Source organism: Narcine bancroftii, chromosome 13 (genome assembly GCF_036971445.1).
Source record: "Narcine bancroftii isolate sNarBan1 chromosome 13, sNarBan1.hap1, whole genome shotgun sequence".
Lineage (NCBI taxonomy): Eukaryota > Metazoa > Chordata > Chondrichthyes > Torpediniformes > Narcinidae > Narcine > Narcine bancroftii.
In genome coordinates this window covers 14,781,435-14,808,586 of record NC_091481.1, presented here as the reverse complement: position 1 = coordinate 14,808,586, position 27,152 = coordinate 14,781,435, and the positions used below count along the sequence as shown (strand labels likewise).

The window sequence follows — 27,152 nt, the reverse complement described above, 5'->3', positions numbered from 1 at the left end:
CCAAGACAGGAGAGACGACAGTGTTTTTTTGATCATTGCTTAATGAGCTCGTTCCAGGTTATAATTTTTTTAAAAAATCAGCCTTGCTAACTTGTCTTTATTGTATCTAAATTCTGAACTCTAATGTTGCAAACATATTGTTATTAGGGAAGCTCCTTCAACAAATGTATCCTTTTAGTATGAAGACTCACCTTGACCTGAAGGTGTAGCAACAATTTCATTCACTCTTGGAGACTGACAAGTAACAAAATCTGCTGTCCATTTTGTTTCAAAGCTTTTAACATCATTGAAAAAGCACTCAATTTTGTCATTTTCTAAAGCAGGGAAAGGATCAATGTTCAGTTGTACCTGGATATACAAAGAAATACAAAATTATTTTTGCATGATCATGTGATCTAAATACTTAACGATCAGAACAAAATGCCTTAAATTTCATGAAGACATTAGCTGTAATTACAAACCACAGTTTAATGTCATAATTAATCTAAAATTATTTGAAGAAAATGCCACTTAGTTCTAACAATAGACAGAACAAATCTAATTGTTTGAAATATAGTCACTTATTGGCACCAATTTCTCTGGTACATAAACACAATTAATACTAAAGAACGGAGACAATGATCAGACATTTTCAATATTGATTTACAAATATAGCAATTGGAATTTTTGAATGCATATTCACACAAACAGAATTAGTCATAATCTCGAAACCATTTAGCCAATGGGACATCTTTTAATTCAACTGAAAATGCATACCATGCCTTCTTTATTTCGACTCATGTTCTGGGGAACAGCACTAATGATTGTCATGCATCTTTTGTTTATACTCCACAGCCAATGGTCTTTTCTGCCAGCTTTGGGACAGTCTGACTTCCTTGTGCAACTGTTAAGATAACGTTAAAAGCATTGATGAATACAAGATTATGATTGGTCAAAACATACCTAGAAATGCTTCAGCTGGTCTCCTTATTTAAGAAAGTTCAGGAAGGTTTACTAGACTATAATCTAGATGTGCAGATTGGACTACAAGGACAGCTAGACCTGGGTTTCTCTAGAGTTTAGAAGATTATGAGAAGATGTGTTTGATCTGAGAGGAGCAAGGAGAGGGGTGGCTGTGCAAAGGTTTTCCCTAATGAGAACATTTAGAACTGTGGTCATTGTGAATAAGGAGTCATCCGTTTTAGACAATTTTTGGCTCGTGAGATTTTAGAAATCTCTTCCTCAAAGGCTGGTGGAAGGAGAATCTGATAAAGGATTACTGTAGGTGCACAGAATACACTCGGAGGTTAAAATCAGTCGAGCCCTAATTTCATTCAATGGAAGAGCAGGCTTGAGGAGCAAATTGGCCTCCTCTCACACTTAATCTGCATATTTGTGGATGAAAATACTTTTCGAATGATGTTCTATGAACTCTGTCATCCTGAGTTTTGCCATGCTGAAATTAAGATATAGGCCTTAAAAAAAGGAAAATAATTTCCATTAAAAAAATTTTCATTAATATTCTCTTGCACCTTCTGCCAGGTGTTGAATCATTACATTTCAATTTATTTCTTTTTACCTTCTCACCATAGGTTTTGCAAGTCTTGATCGACTCTCCTGGTGTTTCAGTTAAAACACTGTACATGATTCTGGCTTCAAAGATGTACATGAATCATATATTTGAAAGTCTAAACAGTACAGTTCCAATCTATGCTTATATTATCAGCAAATTCTGAAAGAATTTGTGAAAAATTACAGAATATGAGGCAGAGAGCAAATTCTGTAAAGAAATTAACTGAATATTGTGCCATTGATCACCAAAAAGATGGCATTTGTTCCATTTTTAAAACCAGAAACTGCAAATATGCTAGTAACCTTTATCTGTTTGTTAAATATGTCTTTTCTCAACTATTTAAAATGTATTGCAAAGAATTTACAAGATACACAGGGAAATATTACTGTTGATTCAGAAAAAAAGCAAAATAATGACCATCGACTCCCAGGTTATCCAGTCATCATTCCCGATAAGTTGAATTAGGAGGGACATAATTTATAAAATGTCATGATAACTCGAATGCAAATAAGCTGTTTAATTTTAAGTTTCTAACTTTTAAGCAAAAGTTGGGAGATTAAAAAGATCACACCACACGTCAGTGCATGCAGGTAACAGAATTATCAAGAATATTCACGCAACGAAGTCCCTCAACAAGGAATGGGATTAAAAAAAAAAGCGAAAAATCCAAATTTTGGAAAAATCTAAAAAAAAGCCTTGTAAATATACAGTCAATGAGATTCTGCACAGCTGAAAAGTTTCAAATCTAAATTTCAACAGAAAAAATACAACTAAAGGAAAATGGGGTTGACGAAACTAAAAGTGGATGCTAAGCAAGTGTTTCATGGCAATAAGAAAATATAAAGTACTGGAAACATACAGTGGGGTTGAAGCTTGTGATATTCAATCAAATGCAGAACATAAAAATCTGTGCTCTTGCTTAAGTTTTTCTGAGCAACTTTCATCATGAAAACAACATTTCTGGTCAGCCTATGCCCAAAAAAAAAAATCCGTTTTCCAGGAAGTTGTCACCTAATATATCAGTGCACTGAAATTACAGTGAAACAAATCACTCCATTCAGATGCTTGGCCTTTGCAAGAAAAAGATTTGATCTGAACTAATTACTTCCAACTGCTTCCATCTCTTCACTTGGTCTGCGCCATAGATTGATCAACCAAAACCTGCAGAAATCCCCAGCACTTACACTCCCTCTGCTGCACACCAGCCACAATAAGGATCTCCTGACGCAATACATAAATCACAAGTTTTGTAGTTGATGCATTCCTGTACAGGTAGACGAGTGATCTGAAAGACAAGTTTTCAATAAAATAAAAATTATAGCTTGCACATTTTAAAGTAGAGAAATTCAAATAATTAAACAGAATATTGTCTGGAAAGCTAATCTATTGCACAGGTATTTTAAATAGCCTTGTTTCATTCTACTTTAAAACAAGATCCAATAAGGACAATATCTTAAACTGATTTTATATCATATTGCCTCTGAATGACAAGGCATAACCCTTGAAATCCTATCTGGTGCTTGTATACACGATACTGCATGAAACACAAAAACAGACGCTGTGATTGTGGTAAAAAGCAGGCAGGCATCTGAATTAAGAGGCTGAGGAGAAGGAAAGCAAGAGCAGGGGGATATTTAGACATAGATGGGGGACTGGAAAGGAAAAGTGAGAATTGATTGGGAAGTGGGTGGCTCTGCAAATGCAGAGCTGCAGGTAAGGAGACAAAGGGAAATGGAAAGAGACATAGACGGAGACAAAGCTAGAGGAAAGGAGAAACTGGGGTGGGGGGGGGGATCCAATAATTGGGGTCCAACTTGAGACAGCTTCTCACTGTTACTATGGGAGATCGACCCACGAAACCTGTGACAGGTTAAACCAAGACAAGTTCACTAACTTCATTCATTTAATTTTTTTTAGAATTAGACATTCTTTTCTTTTTCTTTCTTTGGCTTGGCTTCGCGGATGAAGATTTATGGAGGGGGGTAAAAGTCCACGTCAGCTGCAGGCTCGTTTGTGGCTGACAAGTCCGATGCAGGACAGGCAGACACGGTTGCAGCGGCTGCAGGGGAAAATTGGTTGGTTGGGGTTGGGTGTTGGGTTTTTCCTCCTTTGCCTTTTGTCAGTGAGGTGGGCTCTGCGGTCTTCTTCAAAGGAGGTTGCTGCCCGCCGAACTGTGAGGCGCCAAGATGCACGGTTTGAGGCGAGATCAGCCCACTGGCGGTGGTCAATGTGGCAGGCACCAAGAGATTTCTTTAGGGAGTCCTTGTACCTTTTCTTTGGTGCACCTCTGTCACGGTGGCCAGTGGAGAGCTCGCCATATAACACGATCTTGGGAAGGCGATGGTCCTCCATTCTGGAGACGTACAGCATACAGCATAATAAAAGGCCCTTTTGACCCATGAGTCCGTGCTGCCCAAATACCCTGATTTAACTACAACCCCCGTATATTTGAAAGGGTGGGAGGAAACCAGATCACCCAGAAAACCCATGAAGACACAGGGGGAACGTACAGACAGGGACAGATGCTGTAATAGTGTTGCACTAACTGCCACACTAAACGGGCCACCCAATGACAATATAGTGGCAGAGGAATTAACGATGTGGCCTCATGGCTCCAGTGGCCAGAGTTCAATCCTGACTTGCTGTTATTTACAGCTTGGATTTCTCTTGGGTACTTTTACTTCCCCACAGATTCTGAAGACTTATCGAACTATGTACTCAATATGCTGTCTCTTTTGACAGTTCAAATGGGCCACTCTGCCCATTTTCATTGCTTCAGACTTAATAAACAATTACAGCGCAGGTCTCAGAACAGCCCTCAAAAATAATTCTAACAAAGTCCACAATTTGCCATTCTCTGAAGAGAATAACTCACTTTCTGTCAGGGATAACTGATTCAGGCAACAACTTTTGGTCAGATATCAATGAAAGATAACTTCCCTTCAAGTGAACTTGGCTTTAACCCCATGACAGAAGAATCGATAGCAATGATGCACAAAAAATCCTTCAACTGCCATCTTTAAATCTAACAAGTTGTTCAATAAATTGAAAATAATGCAAAATATTACCTGATTTTCTGTCATGACATAGAGGTGATCTCTTTTTGCATCGAAAACAAGATCACTATTCACCCGGCTGCTCGAATTCATGTTAATAACTTGATATTCTTCTGCTATTTGATCCAGAAATATCTGTTGAACAGTGAACATTTATCAATGTTGGCAAAACTCATATAATTGATTTAAAACCTAATGAATAATACACAAGTTATTCCCTAATTTTTGGGGCAAAATTTTAGGTAAACCTCAATCTTGAATTTAAAATATATTTCTAGTTTGTTCTCCAAGCCTCGAGTTAACAGGTTTAAAGTTATAATACTATATTTCACGATTCCCTTTATTGTCAAGAAATAATGCAAAAAATGATATACTTCAACATTTGCCATAAGGCGAACAAATAGCTGCCATTCGTATTGCCCAGAATCCCTCTCATGATTCCTTTGATTCATTTAGTGAAAATATGAACAAACATTTAAAAAATCGTGGTATTTTGATGTTAAATGCAAATTCTAATGATCTTGTTTATTAAATAAATACACCAGTTACATATTTCAAATCGATCTACATCTCACACCACACCTCTATCTCGTTTAGCAATTTCTCAGCTCTTGTCAAAAGGCCCACAAAGTAGATCTATTCATCAGTTTTAGTTGTTCTTCTATGAACAGGAGGAAACTATTAAATAACTTGAAAGATATAGATAGATTAAGTGAATGGAGAAGTGTCTGGCAGATGGAGTACATCTGAAGTGATGGAGTTCATTATGATTAATAATGCTAATTCTAATGGAAAGTAATCTCTGTGTATTGGGTGAAGACTTGCTCATTCTTCCCACCGGATCGCCTTTTGTACCTTGCCGAAACTTCAATCAATTATCAAGTTACTCATTATGAAATCTCTGCTCATCTGTAGCTCAGCGTCAGTCTTCACAGCTACGTTAGCCACTTCTGACAAGAGTTCCTCAAAGAATTTTGAGGACCGATTACGCAAAAAGGGATTTCTGAACCTTTCAGTAAGTCCCTCGTGTCAGAGGTGGGATGTTACTGAAGAGCATTCTGACAGACAGAATCAACAGGCATTTGAAAAGGCAAAATCAGATTAGGGAGAGGCCGCAAGGCTCAGTGCCATGAGAAATCATGTCTCATGAATATGAGTGAAGCTTGGAAGATGTAACTAAAAGGATTGCAGAGAGCAAGAGACAGATGCTAGATCACATGGATACCTAGCCAAATGGATACAAAATTGGCTAGGTGGGAGGAGTCTGAGGGTGATAGTGGAGAGGTCTTCTTTTCTTGACAATGGAGGCCTGTAACCACAGGGATGGTGCTGAGTTGTTCATCATCCATATTAATAATTTAGATGACAACAAAGTGGACCTGGTTAGCAAGTTTGAAGATGACACCAAAATTGGAGATCTTGCTTTTTCAAATGCCTGTCTGTCAGAATGCTCTTCAATAACATCCCACCTCCGACGCGAGGGACTTGCTGGAAGCTATCTGTACTGAAAGGTTCAAAAATCCCTTTTTGCTTAATCGATCCTCAAAGTTCTTTGAGGAACTTTTGTCAGAAGTGGCTAATGTAGCTGTGAAGACTGATGCTGAGCTACACATGAGCAGAGATTTCATAATGAGTAACTTGATAATTGATTGAAGTTTCGGCAAGGTACAAAAGGTGATCCGGAGGGAAGAATGAGCAAGTCTTCACCCAATACACAGAGATTACTTTCTATTAGAATTAGAATGAAGGTTATCAAATATTACAACAGGAGACCAAACTTGGAGTTTTCTGTGCAGTTCTGGGCACCTAACTATAGGATGGACCCCATTAATCCTAAAAGGGTGCAGAAAAGATTTATAAGGATACTAAAGATCTTGTTTAAAGGAGAGACTGGATTGGATGGCAATTAGGCCAAGAGATGACCTTATATGGGGTGCAGAACATCATCAGAAGTATAATTAAGGTGAATAGAATCCTAACCCACCCCTCTTAACAGAAGTCCATCAGAATAAATGAGTAAGAGGTGTCCTGTCTGCCATTCAACAAAATCATGGCTCATCTGCCATGGACCCAGCTCCATTCACCTGCCTTTTCCCCATAACCCTTAATTCCCATCAATTCAAAAATTTATGTCCTAATTATATTTAATGAAGCAGCCTCCACTGGTTCTTTAGGTAGAGAGTCCCATAGATTCATTACTCTCTGGACAAGCAGTTCCTCCTTATCTCTGTCTTAAAGCTACTCCCTGAATCTTCAGGCTTTGTCCCCTCACCTACCAGTGTAAAAAACTTTCCTGCCTCTCTTCTCTATCCAATTCAGAATTTTGTTTCCATAAGATTCCCTCTCATTCTTCTAAGCTCCAGCAAGTATAGTCCATGCAATTTAATCTCTTTATAGGCCAACTCTCTCATCTCCAGAATCAACCTGGTGTACCTCCTTAGCACTGTCTTCAAGGCCAATATATCCTTTCATCCTTTCTCATGTCAGGAGATCAGAATTGCAAACAGTACTCCAGATGTGGCCTCACCATTTCCCTACACTGAACCTCCCTGCTTTTAAATTCAATTTTTCTAGCAAAGAAGGTGAAAATTCCACACCACCTTGATTACCTGTTCCACCTGCAAGCCAACCTTACATAATTCATGCAGAAGTGCTCCCAAGTCCCTCTGTACAACAGCATGCTGTAATCTTTCCATATTCAAGTTATAATGCAAACTATTTTCTTTCCAAAATAGATGACCACCACCAACATTGTACTCCATCTGCCAGACACTTCTCCATTCACTTAATCTATCTGTATCTTTCTTACGACTGGGTCCACTCAAAACACCAGTAAATTTGATCAACGTGACCTCCCTTTCCTGAATCCGTGCTTTGTCTGCCTGATGGAACCATGTTTGTTTAAATGTCTCACTATTTCTTCATTAATGATAGCTTCAAGCATTTTCCCAATGCCAGATGTTAACCTCACTGGCCTTTTGTCTGCATCCTTCTTTGAAATGCTGGTTTTACATTGGTTGTCTTCCACTCTGCCAGGACCTGCCCAGAATCCAGAGAATTTTGCTACATCATCAGAAACGCATCCACTAAAACTTCTACCATTTATTTCAATACCCTGGAATGCATTCCATCAAGGCCAAATCCTATCCAAGTTTGCAGATGACTCCATCTTTTTAGGCAGGGCTTCAAAAAAAAAGTGAGAATATGGAAGAGAGAGTGGGTTGGTGCAATAAAAAGTACCTCTCTGTCAATGGCAGCAAGATTTAGGAGCTGGTCAAAGACTTTGGGAAGAGGGGTGAAACTCATTCCTTGTCTGCACCAATGATGCGGAGATGTAATTTCCCAGGAAAAGACTTCTCCAATGACCGGTCCTGGTCCACTCATGTTCTTCACTATTGACAAGAAAGTGCACCAGAGCCTCAACTTCCGTGGAAGCCTGAAGAAAGTTGGCATATCACCTGCATCCCATGGAATGGATACTGCTCTATCTGGACCATAAAAGACTGCTTAAAGTTGTGAATGCATTCAAACCATCACACAAACCCATCCAACCCCCCCCCCCCACCCCCCCCACCCCATCTCCTTAATTGATACTTCCCATTGCCTTTTGGAAATAGTCAACCTATTAAGACACTCAGCTCATCCCCCTGTTGGGAAAGTGATTAATGAATAACTCCTGTCTAGAAGATCATGCATGAGTATGAGATCATCCAGTACCAGATTCAAGGACATTTTTCTTCCTACTATTATCAGACCCCCAAATGAATGTCACACAATTCAAGCCATGTTGCCAAGGCTCTGCATTAACCAACCAATCTCTCTCTATAGCTTTTCACTCTGTTCTATGCTTCACTTGCTGTTCTCTGCACAGAATGACTAACCTGAATTAATCGCAAACCAAACTTTCTCACTGTACCTCGGTATGTGCGACAATAAACTTGAACATAGACCCTATGACTGCAAGGGCAAGTCACAGATTATTCAATTACAAACAACTAATCTCCAAATTCCTCAAATTCTTTTCGACAGCCACATGGAATGTGTCAAGAATGCATGATGAAGAACTGTTCACTGATATTCAGCTCCAACAGCATTTGAATCTGAACACCATCCAGAGCAAAGTTACAATCCTGACCAACATTAAACTCTACTTTTCCCCACCCACCATTTCATCAGTCAACAAAATGCAGTGCAGTCAAAGTGCATTAGCATGTCCCAGATTCTTATCATTAATACTTTAAACATCAAGCCCAATTGGGAAAAAAAGACAACTGCCAGCAAATTGTCCTGAAATGGAAAGATTTAATGATTCATTCCTTTTTCAAAATCTTGAAATTCCTTACTTAACAAGATGCTGGAATCACATGTAGTTTCTCAAAAGTGATTAAAGATGCATATTATATGCCAATTTCACTAGCAACATTCAGATCACTTGACTAGATAAATAAAATCTCTGTGGACTATTTTCTCATTTTTACTGGTTCAGTTATTTTTTTCCCCCAGTTTTCCTGCAACTTTGTAGCTATTAAGCAATTCCTTGAAGATTCTTGCATACATCACATAAATTAAACATTGCATATGGATGTTTCTGTTTCTATGTCCCTGATTATTAGAAGCCACTCTAATCCCTGAGGATCACAGCAGCCTTGAGCATTAAGATCAAACTGCACACTGGTTCGTAGTCGAGAAATCAATAGGATTTCCTTTCTACAGCCCAAGCTTGACTTCTTAATTAGGATATCACTTTGGTGATTAGTGTGAAGTTCTGTCCACAAATCCAAGATTAACATATGTATTTTCAATTACCTTTACCTTTTACAATCAAATAAAAATCAAAACTAATGATCTTTAAGTCAAACTATTTTAATTTTTTTTTAAGAGAGAAAAATATGGTTGTCCTAGTTATTCAACAATGACATTTCTAGGACACGTTGAATGAAATGCCGTTTCACCCTGAATCTTACCTTATGAATTTCTCCAATTGTGTTGCCCAAAAAGACAATTGTGTTGTCATTCTCCACAGTCACTGCTACTGCCGATAAATTGGTCTGATATTGTTTTAGTGGTCCAGCAGTAATACCCACTTCGCTTGCAATGGGATATGGAAGATGTTCACCGCTGCAAGGGTAGACATTTACTTGATCCTGGTGTAACAACGAGAAATGAAGAGAAGTTAGCTCCAATTTTCATAAATTAAGATGAATACATAGAAAGAATTATCAGTGGTGAAAATTATTCTGAAATTATTTACTGTTCAATTCAACTGGCTTCTGAAAAATCACTGCCAATTGGACAGCACAGAGTATCCAAGTATTGCACAATTAGAGGTGTAGCATTTCAACATTGTGCCAGTGAGCGTGCGAATCTGTGCAGGTCCACGAAGCTGTGTTTGCACTGGATCCGCCTCAAAGCACCTGGGTAAAACACTTAAAAAGATTCAAAAAGTAAGAGCCACAGAATGGTTCTCTGAGATGATGGAAGTGAGGTCTGATGGGAAAGATGCAGTGGAGGGTCATCCAAAAAGGAAGAACAGTCATTGCTAAATATACCAATGAAGTTAACTGTACAGGAACAATTAATCCTACCCTTCGTCACAGTTCATCACCTTTTATTTTTCTAACACTCGTGCTAGGAGTTCTCTTCACCACCCCCCCCCCTCCCCCACCCTTACATAGGGTGGAATGGAATTACATTCCCTGATACACACACCTTAAATAATTCACCCTGTCCCAAAAATCAAGCTGAGCACTTACAGAAAGACACATGATCAATGTGGCCAATAGATTTGTGGAATTCCCTTGTTCTGGATTTCAACACCAAAAGGAGGAGTCAGTCTCAGTTTACCATGTTAATTCCTTTTATGTAATGTAGCCTCTCTTAATTAAGGAAATAAATCAAATAATCACCAATCATTGTCAAATTCCTATTGAGTATCATGGTGACTTGTTAGTTGACATTCTCTAAACCAGTACACATTACCTGATCGCATTCAAATTTCGCTCAGTATTTTTTGTGGATTAGCAGGAACCTATCAAAGGATTCCAAAAATTGAGTACTACTTCAATATTCTCACTATAATTATGATTTTTAGAGCATATGAAAAGCAGGCTTTCAAGCTAAAAGGCAGTTGCATTAATTTAACTACAAATGATTAACTTGATGCTTCCAATCTAGACTGTAACATTTGTTTGCACTGATTAAAGTAATCTCTAAACAATAAATTACTGGGACACTCAAAACTGCTTGCAGCTATTTTGGTCTGTTGATTTTAACGTACAGAAAAGCTCCTGGTATGTGAAATTCAAGCAACTAGCAGCCTTAAGCAACCGGCAAAAAAATTGGCACACCTCAGGGTTAGCTCACCAATCTGCCACTCACTGTCACTTCATTAATCAGGATCTGGTGATCTATTTGTGATTGTAAGTACAGTGTAGTAGTTTTGTTTTTTTAAACTGTTTATTCTTAATGCAGTTCATTATTTAGGCATTATAAAAATAAGTCTCAAGTGACCAGAAAATACACTTATCCGGCATCAACCAATCACCATAGGTGCCGGATACCAGGGGCTTAACTACCTATAGAATCCTAAAATCTTTTGGCTCAATCAGAGTAAGTAAGAATCAGAACTTGAGGATAGACTTCACAGATTCAGGCTTTCCTATCACAGAAAGAAATGACTGACTGAATTGATTCTGTAAGACTGCCTTCAGGTCCAAAGGTCTCAGATACAAGGGTCAAACGGCAAATATGAAACAGATGGCAGGAAGTTCCTTGGAGGAAGTGATGAACACACAAAACAAACTGAATTGTTTGTTTGCAGAGGTTTGGTATGACATTGAGAACCTTGGCAATCTTTGGACCTGAAGGCAGTGTTACATTGAAAGTGTGCTGACCAGCTGCATCATGGCTTGGTACAGGGGCACCAATATCTCTGGGTGGAAAGCCCTGAGAAAGGTACTGGACACAGCCTGGCACATCACAGGCAAAACTCTTCCCGCCATCAAGAAAATTTACACGGCTCCACCCCCTAAAATGATAAGAAGACAAAATGACCTGATCCAGTGTGTAAAAGTAGATGACACAATTTTCTTGTTTATTTTCATTGTGTGATGACATTGTTTAATGGGTTTATTGTATTGTATATGTTGAACGTTTAATGGGTTTGGAGGGGGGTGGGAAGGAGGGAGGGAAGGGAGGGGGAAGAAAATGCCACTGTGTATATTCAAGAGGGAAATTATTGTGTGTATTTTAATTGATAAGGTTCATAGTGTGAAAAATAAAAAATTTAAATTAAAAAAAATTACACAGAACACTGCCGTTGGGAGGGCAGCATCATTCGTCAAGGATCCACACTGCCCAGAACATGATCTGCTCTCTCTGCCATCATCAGAAAAAAGGTCCAGGTGCCACAAGACTCACACCACCAGGTTCAGGAACAGTTGCTACCCCTCCACCATCAGACTCCCAAACAATAAACTCAATCATTTAAAGACTCCTACTTTGCGCATTGTTGTTGAATACAGTACAACTCCGATGATCCAAAATTGGATTCTCCAAAATCCTCATTTATCTGAAGTTTTAAAATTTTGGATAAATGAGGATATTGAAAACAAATCAGAAATTCTCAGTTATTTGAATTTTTTTTTTTTCCAGAGCTGAACTGACCTCACAGGTTGGGAAAAAATTCACTCGATGTAAAAACAGAACGACGACTGTCCTTGTTTCAGCCAGCTCCCTCCCCTCTCTCTTTCCATTTCTTCTTTACCTACCCCTATTGACTTTTCTCCCCAACTCTCCCTCTCAAACTGCATGCCACAGTCTCCCAGCCATGAGCGTCAGAAGAATCTCTTGTCCCGGCATCATCAAGGAGAGCGGCCTCCCAGGCATGAGCAGAACCTCAGTCTCAGTGGCATTCCCTCCCCTCCCTCCCTCCTCAGGACTCTGGAGCTAGCTCTTGACATCGACTCTGAACTGTCCCCTCGGCCTTAAGGATCAGGAAGGGAGTCTGTATGTCGAGACAGAACTGATTAATATTTTGTGAATGTGTTTGCTGTTGAACAGGATAAGCAGAAGTGGAGGTAAAGAGGATGGCTAAAGATTGCCTTGAGCATGTCTGCATCAGTAATGACAAGGTGTTTTCAGTCTTGCATTATATCATCATTCAGGTGCCTTGCCGTTCGGCATGGACTATCAGGTCTCTCCATCCGTCACGATCTCTGACCCTCTGAATTATAGTTGTTGCCTCCCTGTTCTCCTTCAATGAAGGCTCCCATCTTTGAGCTGAGAGCGTAGTCGATGTTGAGGTCAGGATTATTCAAGGTTTCCCGTTGCCTTCTTCAGTTGCGGTGTCCATACTGGACGGTTAACCCTGGGCATTGATCAGCAGATTCATCTGCCCAGCCTTTTTAGTTTACAACCATAAATTCCAATTTATAGAATCTGCTTGTAAAAACTATCCACTCTCTGCAATCCATGCCTTCACACGACCCTGAATGGGGGGCTAAACAGGTACTACACCTTACCAAGAGTGACCTGTAGGCTATCGGACAGAAGGAGCACCGTACACCTCAATTTGCTAAGCAATTGTGCAGCACCAACAATGACTGCATTATAACAAGATGGACAAATCTCCAGGCCCAAACCAGAGACATCCCAGAACATTGATGGAAGGCGGGAAAGAAGTTCTCAGGGCCTGAGAGACATTTTTAATACATAAGCTAAGGATAACATAAGTTCCAGTAGGCTGAGGGATTGGCAAATAGAACATAACAGCGCAGTATAGGCCCTTTGGCCCTCAATGTTGATTTGATCTATATTTTCCTACAAAAATAACTCAACCTTTCTGACCTCGTAACCCTCTATTTTTAAATCATCCAATGTGCCTAAGAGTCTCTTAAAAGCCCCTCATGTGTAAAAAAAAAAAGACCCTGGTGTCTCCCCTGAACTTTCCTCCCTTCTCTTTATACAGATGTCCTCTGGTGTCTGCTACTCCTGCCCTAGGAAAAAGGCACTGGCTGTCCACCTCATCTATGCAGCTCAGAATCTTATAGATCTCTATTACCTCCTCTCATCCTTCTACACTCCACAGAGAAAAGTCCCAGTTCTGCTAATCTTGCCTCAAAAAACTGGTAAATCTCCTCTGCAACCTCTCCATAGCTTCCACATCCTTCCTCGAATGAGGAGACCAGAAATGTGGTGCCATTGCTTACAAAGGGCTGTAAAACCAACTACAGCCCTCTTAGTCTGACGTTAATGGTAGGGAAACTGTTGGAGAGGGTACTATACTACAGTGAACAGTGAAGGTTTCCAGAGTTTTCAATAGGATCTAAACCAGATGGGGATCTGGGCTAAGGAATGACAGATACAGTTCAACTCTGAGAACCACAAGGTGCTGCATTTGGGTAAATCAAACCAAACCAAAACTTGCTCTGTTAAAGGCAGGGTCCTAAAGAATATTACGGAGCAAAGGGACCTAGGGCTACAGGTACATAGCTCTTTAAAGATGACAACACAGCAAGACAAGAGAATAATTCTTCATTGGTCAGGGCATTGAATTCAAGTGTTGGGAAATCATGTTGAAGTTGTACAAGACTTTGGAGAGGCCATACTTGGAATGTTATCTGCAGTTTTGGTCACCTGGTTATAAGAATAAGTTGGAAAGCATACAGCAGAGATTTGTAAAGTTGCAGCCACGATCAGAGAGGTTATCATATGGAAAAACTAGGCTTATTTTCCTTAGATGCTGAGAGAGGATTTTATTGAGGTCTATAAAAATCACGGTGGGCATAGACAAGGTGAATAGTGACATTACATGAATGGGAGGGAATTGAAGGGGTACAGGTCTAATGTGGGCAAGTGGGACTAAAGGAGAAGAGTATGTGGATTCAACCGAGAGAGGCTGAGCATTTTTCTGCGCTGTAAGACACCGAGCCTGTCGGAATCTCTTAACCCCGTCCGTCTTACCTGAAGGACAAGCTATACCAGGAACTAATCTGATGAATCTACCCTGCATTATTTCCATGATAAGTAAATGTATTGTTCCTTGAGTTCAGACAGCAAGACTGCACATGTGATCTCATTGCTGCCATGTAAAACTACGGAATGATTTGCTTTTCTTTGCAGTCCAATTCCCTCTATAACATTTACTTCCCATCTGCAAGCGGTGACTGCTTACCATCTTTCATGTACATTACTAAATCGCATTCCAAACCGCACTGTCCCTTCAAGATGCTGAGTTTGCAAAGTATTCATAATGTCAACAGCCAGAATCCCAAGTACATTCTGCATTTAATTTAAAAAGCTTCATTTATTTTCATCTCACAGTATATTAGCTAAGTGAAATGCACATTTTAAAAAAATATAATTTATCTTCATTGCACTTGCTTCAATATAGAAAAGGCACAAGTCCATTAGTATCGAGAATAGACTATTGCACTCAATTGAGCTGTTTATCTGGAGCAACAACACAGGGTGACGACCTTCTTCTGTAATTGCACTGCATGAATGTGCGTACACAATTCAATCAGTGAGGAAAGGCTGGGAGGGTGAGAAGGGGAAAGGAACAATGCAAGAAGTTTTTCTGTATTTGGAACGATTAAGCCAATTAGGGCCAAGTAAGATGATCCATTTCCTTTAAATGAACTCAAATCTTTCAGAAAGCAGCATACTTTTCTCTTCAGTGTCTTTATAATATTTAATTTCATAAACATCCCTCGCGACCCACTTCACAACTCCACTAGACATTCAAAGCGCCTGGATTTCTTTCTGCTTATTCTCCTCCTTTTTATCAGGGAATTCCCCTTTTGTAAATTATACACAATAACGCCATTGGCTTTGCAAGTAAATACAATCATACAGGATGAGAACGAACAAGCAGGCAGAAGAAGCACATCCAGTTGAACAACTAGCACTGGAACAGGGTCAATGATATCCGAATAAAGTGAAATATGCAGGTATGTAAATAAGTTGAATTTATCTGCTATGCTAACCACGCTGCACCTAACTTTTGGAAAACATTTCAAAAGCAGATATTAAATGATCATTTGGCAATTTCAATATTTCATCAAATTTTACTGCAATAAAATTCCAAAAATCCAGTTGCCAGAAATCTGCACCATCTGAGAATCTGTACTCACAAACTTTTTAAATTTAATGCCTGCATGCACTCACACAAAAGCCTGCTAAGTGCCACAGATGCATAGTGGTGAGAAGTGACCACATTTAATACAGGTAATCTGATCACAAAGAAATTAATTTGCATACTGTTATTTTTCTTTTGCAATGTTCATTTTTAAACAAAATTTTAAACATACAATTTTTTTGTAGTGAAAAAATGTTATTTTTATATTTTTTGTCAAGTGTTGACTTTATTATTCTTTAAAACTGCTCATTGTGATAAATGAACCCTGCTGTATTTACTAATGAACAAACTATCAAAATTTACCTGTTCACCTCTTCTTTATTCCTGCTTAAATTTGAATTTTAAAATTACTGCCTGAGGATCTGGAAAATCTGAAAATTCGGACTGATCCAATCCCTGAGCAGTCCAGATTTTAGGATTTCTACTTTACCTTTGCATCAAGTAACAGCTTAAGATTTCTGTTTTGCTCTTACATGAAGCCCAGGAACTCCAACATTTACAATCTGGATTACAGGATAACTTTTACAGGTGGCTCATAACCTTGCAAGGAAGCTTTGCTTCTTTTGTGTCAAGGTCATGGCAACAAAATTCTACTGCATAAGGACCAAGGACACGTAAGTTGCAAGATTGGGGATGGAATATGCAGTCATCATTGCAGAAATGAGGGAGGGAACTCCAAACAAGGCACTAGAACTCACCTGCCTCAGTCAGCTGACGATATATGCATGTTTCTCTTAACTATTACAAAGGCAGGTCTCAACTCTCCAGGTAAGGTGTGCATAAATATAATTTTTTGTGCCATTCACATGGTGCAAATTCAACAATAAATTCTATATTCAATGCATCGAAACAAGCGTTATTCACTATTTATGCCCTATGCCCTCAAAGTTATTTTACAGAAAAGGTTTCCAAGCTTGGGGTGTGTATAATTGGGCATGACATTAAATTTTGTCGAAAAAAATATTTTCAGTATGGATTGTTAAATACACATTAGGAAGGCTGGGCGCGGTGGAATATTGTTTCTTGAAAACAAGCTCACAAATATTTTTCCAAGGAAGAGGTGATGAACACAGCAGAAATAGGAGTCTGCTAACTGTCCCCACCAGCCCGTCCTGCCATTCAATACAATCATTGCTGATTTGTCACAGGCCTCAACTCTTCCTCTGTGTCATTGTCCCTCAATTCCCAATCTTTCAAAAATATATCCACCTCACCTTCAAACTCTCCAGTGATCTGGCCTCCATGTGCCTTTTGGGTAGAAATTTTAAGTTCACCACAGTATGCAAGAAGAAAACCCTACAGACCTTGGTCAAGACATTCCCATACATTCTGTCTACTCCGTCAATGCTTCTCTTGGATCTTGTTTGTATCAAATAAGACCACTCCACATTCTTCTCAACGCTCAAGAACACAGATTCAACCTCTGTCGTGTTCTAGTCCAAACCTCTCACCTCAGGAATCAGCATAGCAAATCTCGAATAATTTAATTTACTTTAGAAAATTGAAAATAAAAGATACTGAGACTGACTTGGAAAGGGAGGTGTTTGTATCAGTTAGTCATAGTCAGAGAGTTCTAGCATGGGAGCAAACCCTTCAGCCAACCAAGAGTCCACCCACCATCAACCACTCTTTTATACTCACCCTAAATCAATTCCATTTTATAAAGTTCCAGTGCTTTCTAATAAAATTGCTTTATCTCAGGGCAGAGCTTAGAGATAGATTTTGCTCTTCTATTAAACCCAGGAACTCCACAATTGACAATCTGGGTTACAGAAAGATTCAGGTTGTCATAAATTCCCCTAGATTCTACCAGCTATCGACACATTGGTGGCAATTTACAGTGACCAATTAATCTACCGACTTGCTGATCTTCGAGAGATGGGGGAAACAGAGAAGCTGGGGGAAAAAAAACCATGTTCTCAGCGAGAAAGTGTAAACTCCATGCAGAGAGAACCCAAGGTCGAGAACGAACATGGATCTCTGGCACTGTAACACAGTGTCCCTATAAGCTGTTCCACTGTTCTGTAGTGACTGACTTGAGAATACCCCTAATGTTTAATGATCATAATTTTTTAAAAATGGACTACATTAACACAATTGCTATGAAACATCATAAAAAAGGTTTTGAAACCAAAATACAGTAAATATTGAGTTCCAAATTACCTTGGTCATTTCATTAAGACAATTGTGCGCATTTTCAGATTTGTAAGGATTATAAATGATCAAATGCCCATTTTGGTATCCATGGTGACTATAGCAGATTTTGCGAAATTCTTCAATTTTTTCATTTATCTGTTTCAAAGAAAACATGCAGAATGCAGAATGTTCCAGTGAAGCTGCTTTTTGGTTACCTCTATTAAACACAGCAAAGAGGACTTTATCCTGTGCAGTCACATTTCCATAGTTTCCTGTTTCATTCATGTACTTTGTGAGCTTTTCTCCAGGACTTGTGATGTACGCAGATTGCACAAGATTACAATCCCCACACTCTAGGACCATTTCAATGTAAGAATAATATGAGTTATCGGAAAGGCAATTGCGCGATATGTAGGTTTTAGGTTTATGATGCATTCCATCTGTTCGAGAAAAAATGAAATAAACAAACTTGTCATCTTTAAAAGAAAACCTGAAGTCATGTCGGTACTGTAAATGAGAGTCTGGTTTCACAGTTGAAGTATCTTGAATAAGTTCAAAATAAACACATGATCCCTCAGGAGAAAGCAGTCTGGTGCTAATTATTGCACTTGAATATGTTGCTTGAGTCTTTCCAATAAAAATCACCTTGATCATTTTATTTTTTTCAATCACATTGGCTATGAGTCCCACAGTTGAGTCATTGCTTGCAACAAATGTCGCTTCCCCACCATTCACATTTTCATAAATGACTTTGCTGATGTTATTCAAATGCCACAGCGAGCAAATTCCTCTGAATATACTTCCACATATCACAAGGCTATTTATGTCCTTGTCAATTAGAAGAAGTTTATTGTAATTATCAGTCTCTACTGCAGTTAAACAATCATTATTTATTGGTGGGACACACTTTGGATCATCCTTTTTTGGACCAGTTTCCAGACTCACTTCCTGACTGAGTTCCGCCGTCAGTTGGTAAATGAAATTCACTGCCCCGACATAGACCCGTCCTGTGTTGTAATCCAAGGCAAGGTTGAGCAACTTTGTGTTGCTGGTAAATTGATCATGTCCTTCAATCCCACACTTTAAGTCTAAATTAAAGATTCCAACGGCACATAACATCCAAGTCCAAGGTGACATTTCAAAAGATGAACTGCAAAACAAAAGTGAAGCACAAAAACATAAATACAAATTAATATTTTATTCCAAATTAAACAATTCTTCCTCAAATGTTCAATTAGCTTAAAGATATTTGAAGTTGACTTAATTATTGAAAGGATCCGATAACTTACAAAAGTAACTGTAGCTAACATCCTATTTTGAAATTACAGTGCCTTCCATAATGTTTGGGAGACAGACACTTTATTCCCCCTGTGCCCCACAGTTTTAAATTTGTAATCTAGCATTTCAACTGGGGTGGCATAGCAGTTAGCGCAATGTCTTTACACCATCAGCAATCAGGACAGGACTGGCGTTCGAATCCCGGGCCATTTGTAAGGAGTTTGGATGTTCTCCCCGTGTCTGCATGGGCTTTCTCCAGGGTTTTCCTCCCACAGTCCAAAATGTACCAGGGGTGTAGGTTTATGGGGTGTAAATTGGACGGCACAGACTTGTGGGCCGAAAAGACCCGTAACCGTGCTGTATGTCTAATTTTTTTTTAAGTTAATTTAAATTTTTAAAATGTAAAATTAAAGTGCACACTCCAGATTTTATTCAAGGTTATTTGTAAACATGCATTTGCCATCTTAATCTGTCCAAAAAATACAACGGCCTCTCTGCACCTTTTCACACTCGTGCTCATCTGCAAACTTGAATATGTTAAGTCTCTCATCCAAATCTAAAACTGAAAAGCTCAAATATTCTTAAAAATCAGATACTCATTTTCTTATTACAGCAGCAAAAGAATCTGTTTATCACAGGACTTGTAACAAAATAGGAAAAAGCAAGATCAAGAAATGTTTGATATAATCGTCATTCCAATATCTTTATCTTTTCCTGTTGGCTCTTTATCAGATGCACTAATATTTAAATGTAAAATGAGACATCCAACATATTAATGGGCCCTTTAGCCCCTCGAGCCCATGCCACATGATTACACCCAAATGACCTGTCCCCCCCAACCCCGGTATGTTTTGAAGGCTGGTAGGAAACTGGAACCTCCAGAAACAGAGCATGATTTAAATACTGGATGTGAGTTTCAATTTGTGCTTTATTAGCCATACTCAGCAATTTGGAATGACAAATTTCATGGCCAGGAAATGCTGTTCCTGATTGGAACTGTACGGGTTTCTGAAGGGTCTGCTTTGAATTTTAGTGAAGCTCATCCATCTACGTGGCCGAATGTTGATGAAAGGGTATTTATGCTGATTCTGGAGAACAATCACAAGAGCATTAGTGCAAGACCCAGCCTTTTCAAAGGAATTGGGATAGACAGTTAATCTGAGGAACCAATAAATACGATCGCAAAACTTGTAAATTGTGTTGGGTCTGTGCAACGTGACTCTCACTGAGCTGGATGATGCAACCTTCGCAGAATCCTGCATCTTCCAAGCAACCACTGTGTGCGCAAAAATAATTTATTTTAAATAAAAACAAGAGAAAGTGCTTGAATATGAAAGGTTGCAATTTTGTTTAACTACAAGGGACGCAATAGACAGTGTGTTGGAATCTGGAGCAAAAAAAAACACACCTTCCTTGAGGAACTTACTGGTGGAGTAATATCAGCAGACCAGGGAGGGTAGAGGGGGGTGCAGGGTAGAGTTCAGGTCAAGATGCAGAGTTTCCACCCAAGACACCAGCAATTCTTACCCCCTCCCTCAAAGATACAACTCCAACTGCTGAGTTCCTCTGACACTTCATTCCTGACAAACGGCCCAGACCCAAAACACTGATGAACCCTTTATTCCCTATGGATACTGCGTGACCTGCCAAGGTTCTCCCAACACGTTTGTGTACTGCACTCAACCCCAGCATCTGGAGACTTCTTGATTAATTGAGTTTAGGGAAAAAAAAGACTGCTTCGTTGTTTCGTCATGAAACTCATCCAAAGTGCACTTTTTTAAATAACCAGATGCCAAATAATTTTAATTTGATACATCCTTGGCAGGGTTAAATCTGCTGATTCCGAACAAAAAGACGCAATATCCTCAGAAACTGAAGTATCGTATGATTTGCCTTACCCACTTTATCCTCTTCACAATCACCACCAAATTTTCTTGGAAGAAAGTGTCCCATGACATTCATAAAGCAAACAAAGTCCTGCACATGCGGAATTCATTTAACCCCATCGTGTTTGAAAGAGCAGTTAATCCCACTTTTCCTTCAGCAGTGCAAATATTTCTCCTTCAAGGGTTTAAATAGTTCCATCTTGAAAGTTATTATTCAATCAGCTTCCATTGAAACTCAACACCTCAAGTGAATACCCCTGAAGTTGCTCTACTCTAAACTAAACATAATGACCTAAGATTCTCATCTCCATGCAAATGAGTTTCTCATTTCTGGTACTATTATAAATAAAATTTCATCTCAAGAAGCTTTGGCATCATTCCTTTAGTTAACAAACCCAGAATTGGACCCAAATGCCTCAGGTGCTGATTTATGCAGTCTTTTGTCACTTTAAAAAAAAAATCCATGCTTGCTTTTAAAGCCAAGATCTCTCTCTACTTTTTAGGGCCGCCTTCTCAATCGAAACTGCACAATAAAACCAGCCTTTGCATTCAATGACGTGTTAATGCACAGCAACACACCTAAAACTGTACTATTTACTTATACTGCCTCACTTGACCTTTCTGTGTTAAATCTGTACAAGGTGAAGGGAGGAAAGTGTAGGGGAGACATCAGAGCTTTTCTTTACACAGAGTGTGTGGGTGCCTGGAATGCATTACCAGCAGTGGTGGTGGAGGCTGGAACAATAGGGGTATTTAAGAGACTCAGGAAAACACATAGATAAAAGAAAAATAATTACAAGGTAAATAAGGTTTTGTTGTTTTTGGTACGTATACATGGGTGGGCACAACATTATGGGCTGAATGGCCTATACTGTGTTGAAATGTTATTTGTTCCAATTGCACCTAGTGCATATCTAACCATTTAATCTCCTCTTGAAGTCTGTACTGCCATCTACATTTGCTACATTTGACCTTAGTTCATCTGCAATCTGGAAATTAAAGCTTGCGCAGACTAAGTGCAAGTAATAAGACCACAAGTCCCACCATCAACACCCTCTACTTTTCAACTTCTGGCCAACTTTGTATTTATGCTGAAGCTTCCGATTTAATCCCTTTTACTGTATTCTATCTAAGTCCTTTGGTAATTCTGAAACAATTGCATCACCTTCATTAACCCACTCCAGTACCTCACAGAAATCAAGTGAGACAAATGTGGTTTGCCTTTAACAAATCTATTCTGACTGTTATTTATTAAAATTAATTTTGTTCTTGCTCTAAGTCAGTTAACATCAAAGCTACTCTGTGTAAGTAGTGGATTGGTGCAGGACCCCAGAGCAGGAAAAAATCTATGGTGTTTTTTTTTTAAAAGGCAGAGCCCTTTAAACACAGGTTCAAATTTCTATAATTAAAGGACAATTTTTTGATGAGGGTGAAATAAAGAAGCAGTAAAACTCCTTGCATCTGGCACCTATGGAGGTTGGTAGATGCCGGATTGTATTTTCCAGTTACTTGAGACTAACTCTTACAAAGCCTATCTGCACAGTTCCCAACCAGTGGGCCATGGCCTACTGGTGAGCCAAATCCAGCTTCCAGAGACTTCCCAATCTTCTGAGGTCAGGGAGGATCTGAAGTTGGTCCCCTGGGTGACTTTGAGTGGGGTGGCGAGCAATCTGAACGAACTAAAACATCTTAATTAAAAATAAACAATTTAAAAGACAAAAATACTATGCTGTACTTGCATTGAACAAATTCATTTGCATGAATATATAAACCTTAAAGCATTTTACTTTATTTTCAGTCACATTCTTTGAAAACACTTAACCATCGCTGCATCTGCTGGTTCATCCCCCTCCATGCCCACCTCCTATAAGTTTACGGGTAAAGTCTCTCTGACCAGTGCGACTCTTACTAAGCAGGGATAAGGAGACACTTCAAGAGAGTGACCCCAACGGTGAGCGGCATCAACCAGCTCTTCATCCTGGGCGACGCCATTGCTGTTTCACACAACTTTATTCAAACAGCTGCTACAAGCAAAGCCCGACCAAGGCCCTCCGCTGGCTGAATACGTGATCCTATCTTCGCCAAAGTTCATATGTTACTTCAGAGAACATTTCCTTTACAATTTTAAACTATATCTTGTTTTATTCATTATTTTCTTCTTATCTATTTTAATTTTTAAAATTTATTTTCCTCTATTTTTTTCTTTAACTGGTTTCTTGAGGCTATTGGTTGCTTGAGTTTTGGACGCCAGGGGTTTTACTGTATGATTTGTACATAGATTCAACATGTGGTCACATAAACAGAAGGAATAACCCATAATTAATTGTATTTTATCTCAAGTCATGCATTCGCTCCCAGAATCGCTCTATATTGCAACTTCCACACTAGCTGGCCACACTCAAGTATGCAGGAACATGGAACTGCAGATCATCTGACCTTTTCAGCACCGATCACACAAAATTCAATGATCTTCTGCCTCTTCTGTTCGGGGCAGCAGGGTTCACGTAGCGGCAAGCGCAACACCATTACAGTGCCAGCGATCAGGACCAGGGTTCGAATCCCGCCATGTCTCTAAGGAGTTTGTAAGTTTTCCCTGTGTCTGAGTGGGTTTCCTCCGACCATTCCAAATGTCCCGGTTAATTTGGTGTAATTAAAGGCAGCATGGGCTCATGGGCCGAATGGCCAGTGCTGTATGTCCAAATAAAAAGAAAACTCGATCTCTAAATATTCGCTTTATATTTGTAAATCTAAAGATCAGTTTTGAAGGTAATAATAGACACTCAGATGACACAGATACCTTGTGTAAAGATCTCCAAAGACTCATTGTCTGAGGAACAAGATTACTGATTAGTTAACTCCTGAAGCCCCTACCCCAATTTTGAAACACCCCCATTTTAGACCCCTTGGGTAGGTTAATTATCCTCCTAGCATCTAATTTATTCAGTCCCTCAATTTTTTTTTGTTTCACATAACCACTACCCAGATGACAGCAGAGTGGTCAAGGCAATGAACTTTGCTAAAATCTTAGATTATTGAACTGTTGACCCTGATTCAAATCCCACCACAGTGGATAGGGAAATTTAAATTCAAAGAATTAAATAAGTGAATTGCAAATCATAAGGTGGTATAGCAATTGTGGAACTACCAGTCTTTCAATAAAACTCCAACCCACAAACATGGTTGGATGGTAACATTTGCTGTTCTTAATCAGTCCATCCAACACACAACCTCAAAGGAATGGGGGCAAGACACAGAACCCGACAGACCTCCCTGGCACAAAATCAATAGTCAATATGAAACAAAATTTTCAAAATTACACACTCCATTGAGGTGAATGGAAGGGCAGTAAAAACAATAAAATTATTTAACATAAGCTTTTAATTTTGACCATTTTACTGTTTTCTTTCATTCATTAAAAAAAGTTTACTATTTCATGTGCATGTTGTGCTACACTTCAGCAAGATTGATTTCTCTTGTAATCTTCCCAGTGGAATGACAGTGTATTATTTTACTGGAGCTTTTTTATTTTAAAAGTTTCCCTTCTACTCACAATCGGTGTTTCAGCATACTGTAAGGATGAAAGTTGGAGCTTGTAGGACTTTATAAAACTTGGAACATTTTCATTCTTAAATTGACTGCATCTTGGTGACAAAGAATTTGAACTTGAGATGCAACACCATTATGAATTTCCACATCCCAAAGGAGAGAAACAGAAAAGGTTACTTTCATCCTCCATACAGCCTATTGTTACAGCAATTTATCAAACTGATGCTTTTCTTGTTCCCAGTTATTTAAAAAAAATCTTACTCATTGAAATCTTCTAAAATGCCATGGTGCTCTATGGTTAGTAAGGGATTACTTGAAAAAGTGGTTTGTAAGTGGAAAGAAAATGGTTGAAAACCACTGTTCTAAATGGTTATCCTCATATTCAATTAAAAAAAGGTTAACAGGTTCTGTATCTTGGTTGTTTTTTTTTAATTTTATTTTTCATACTATGAACCATACTGACCAAAATACACACAAACATTTCCCTCTTGAATGAAACTGACTGCCATATTGCCAAAGCATGAAAAGTGGCTACACCTCCAATGTAACTTCTTTCAAATGGGCTTTGGGATACTTCAGTGGTGTAACCAACAGAAAAAAAAATTCGAGTCATTTTGAAATGAAGTGAAAACTGACTAGAAATTTAATGTATTAAGAACATGAGAGAAAACAAGTGTTTAAGAACACAGTGAAGGCATTCATGATTAAAAATATGAAGCTAATCCTGATATCTGGCTGACATTTTCATTCACTAGCAAGAGAGCTGAACAGATTCTGTGTAAACAAGTAATAACAAAAGAAAACTTCCTCTTCTTGGCAACATTGAGAAAAGAATTGTTGCTATGGAACACTATTACCTAAACTTCCAACTGGTTTATAAATACCTGTTACAGATCTCAGACCCCTTTTCCTTTCACACATCAGTTGGATGGTAGGAAAGCCAAGTCATTACAGTATATATGGCAAGCTCTCCACTGGCCATTGTGTCAGAGGTGCCCCAAAGAAGAGGTACAAGGACTGCCTAAAGAAATCTCTTGGTGCCTGCCACATTGACCACCGCCAGTGGGCTGATCTCGCCTCAAACCGTGCATCTTGGCGCCTCACAGTTCGGCGGGCAGCAACCTCCTTTGAAGAAGACCGCAGAGCCCACCTCACTGACAAAAGACAAAGGAGGAAAAACCCAACACCAACCAACCAATTTTCCCTTGCAACCGTGTCTGCCTGTCCCGCATCGGACTTGTCAGCCGCAAACGAGCCTGCAGGTGACGTGGACATTTACCCCTCCATAAATCTTTGTCCGCGAAGCCAAGCCAAAGAAGACAGTATAATGTTTGAATGGCATCTTTGTACCAGCTTCTCTTTTAAAAAGCAGTCTCCATTTCTATTTACTTTTATTTTCTGTATATCACATGGGGTGATTCAATCCATTGTTCTCTATCCACACCAGTTAGGAACCATCTTCTCTGACCTGCCGATTAACAACCCATTCAGGGTGATATGTTCCAAAAATAATACATACAAGTAATGGCTGGTATTGATCCTTACACTAATAGATCTTGATTGAACAGATGCCATTTGAACTAAATCTCTGGTAGTGGTTCAGTTATTCAGTTTCACCTCCGAATCAGAAAGTACCGACCCCACTTCTCAGCCTTCAGCAAGCTTTCAGGCTGACACTTTAGTGGCTATTGACTAAATATTGCAATTACATAAATGGAGGCCAAGTTTGCTCTCTCATAATTTGAGATACCAAGAGAGCACCCTGAGCCGTTCCACAATAGTGCGCCTCTTGGCCGCACTGGAATTTCTACCCCACGTATGCCCCATACCATGGTGAAGTCAATGAGGTGGAGGCAGAGGGCCCAGTTATTCCAAGGGGTTCTTGCAGCATCCCCACACTCCTACTGGGTGCATGGAGAAGAACCCATACTCCTGCTATGAAAGGCCATTATACTTGTATCTTTGGCTTGGCTTCGCGGGCGAAGATTTATGGAGGGGTAATGTCCACGTCAGCTGAAGGCTCGTTTGTGGCTGACAAGTCCAACACGGGACAGGCAGACACAGTTGCAGCGGTTGCAGGGGAAAATTGGTGGGTTGGGGTTGGGTATTGGATTTTTCCTCCTTTGTCTTTTGTCAGTGAGGTGGGCTCTGCGGTCTTCTTCAAAGGAGGTTGCTGCCCGCCGAACTGTGAGGCACCAAGATGCACGGTTTGAGGCGATATCAGCCCACTGGCGGTGGTCAATGTGGCAGGCACCAAGAGACTTGTATAATTAACATTTAATTACCAATTCTGAAACAAATCTGTTAATCATCTCAATGAAGTTTTGAATTGGCTTGTTGTGATTAACATGCTACTGTTTTGAGAGAGTTTCCAGTGCACAAACAGGCTGTTAATGTTTCCAACACAACACAGGAATATACCGCAAAAGTACATCAGTGGCATCAATTTTAAAAAAATCAAGGAGATACCTGCCACTGGTGACAAAACAGAGAGAGGAAGGTAGGGTAGGTTATTGGTCTGGACCATAACTGATGGAATGATAATGGCACAATGACAA

General features: G+C 39.3%; 1 protein-coding gene across 11 annotated transcripts in view; it reads right to left on the bottom strand.

Annotated features, from left to right (window-relative positions):
- LOC138748315 (plexin-B2-like) overlaps positions 1–27,152 on the bottom strand; it is a 217,020-nt gene that overhangs the window by 58,803 nt on the left and 131,065 nt on the right. For 7 of the 11 annotated variants that reach the window (XM_069908265.1, XM_069908264.1, XM_069908269.1 and 4 more), the window contains 6 exons: positions 17,912–19,034; positions 9,573–9,752; positions 4,621–4,743; positions 2,737–2,837; positions 757–883; positions 192–348 (listed from right to left, as the gene is read on the bottom strand). In XM_069908265.1, the coding sequence (XP_069764366.1) occupies positions 192–348; positions 757–883; positions 2,737–2,837; positions 4,621–4,743; positions 9,573–9,752; positions 17,912–19,021 (1,798 nt within the window). In that variant the 5' untranslated portion in view covers positions 19,022–19,034. Of the gene's footprint in view, positions 1–191; positions 349–756; positions 884–2,736; positions 2,838–4,620; positions 4,744–9,572; positions 9,753–17,911; positions 19,035–23,484; positions 23,737–24,598; positions 24,688–27,152 lie in introns of those variants that run through there. The other 4 variants (XM_069908266.1, XM_069908271.1, XM_069908270.1 and 1 more) reach the window with 4 other exon arrangements.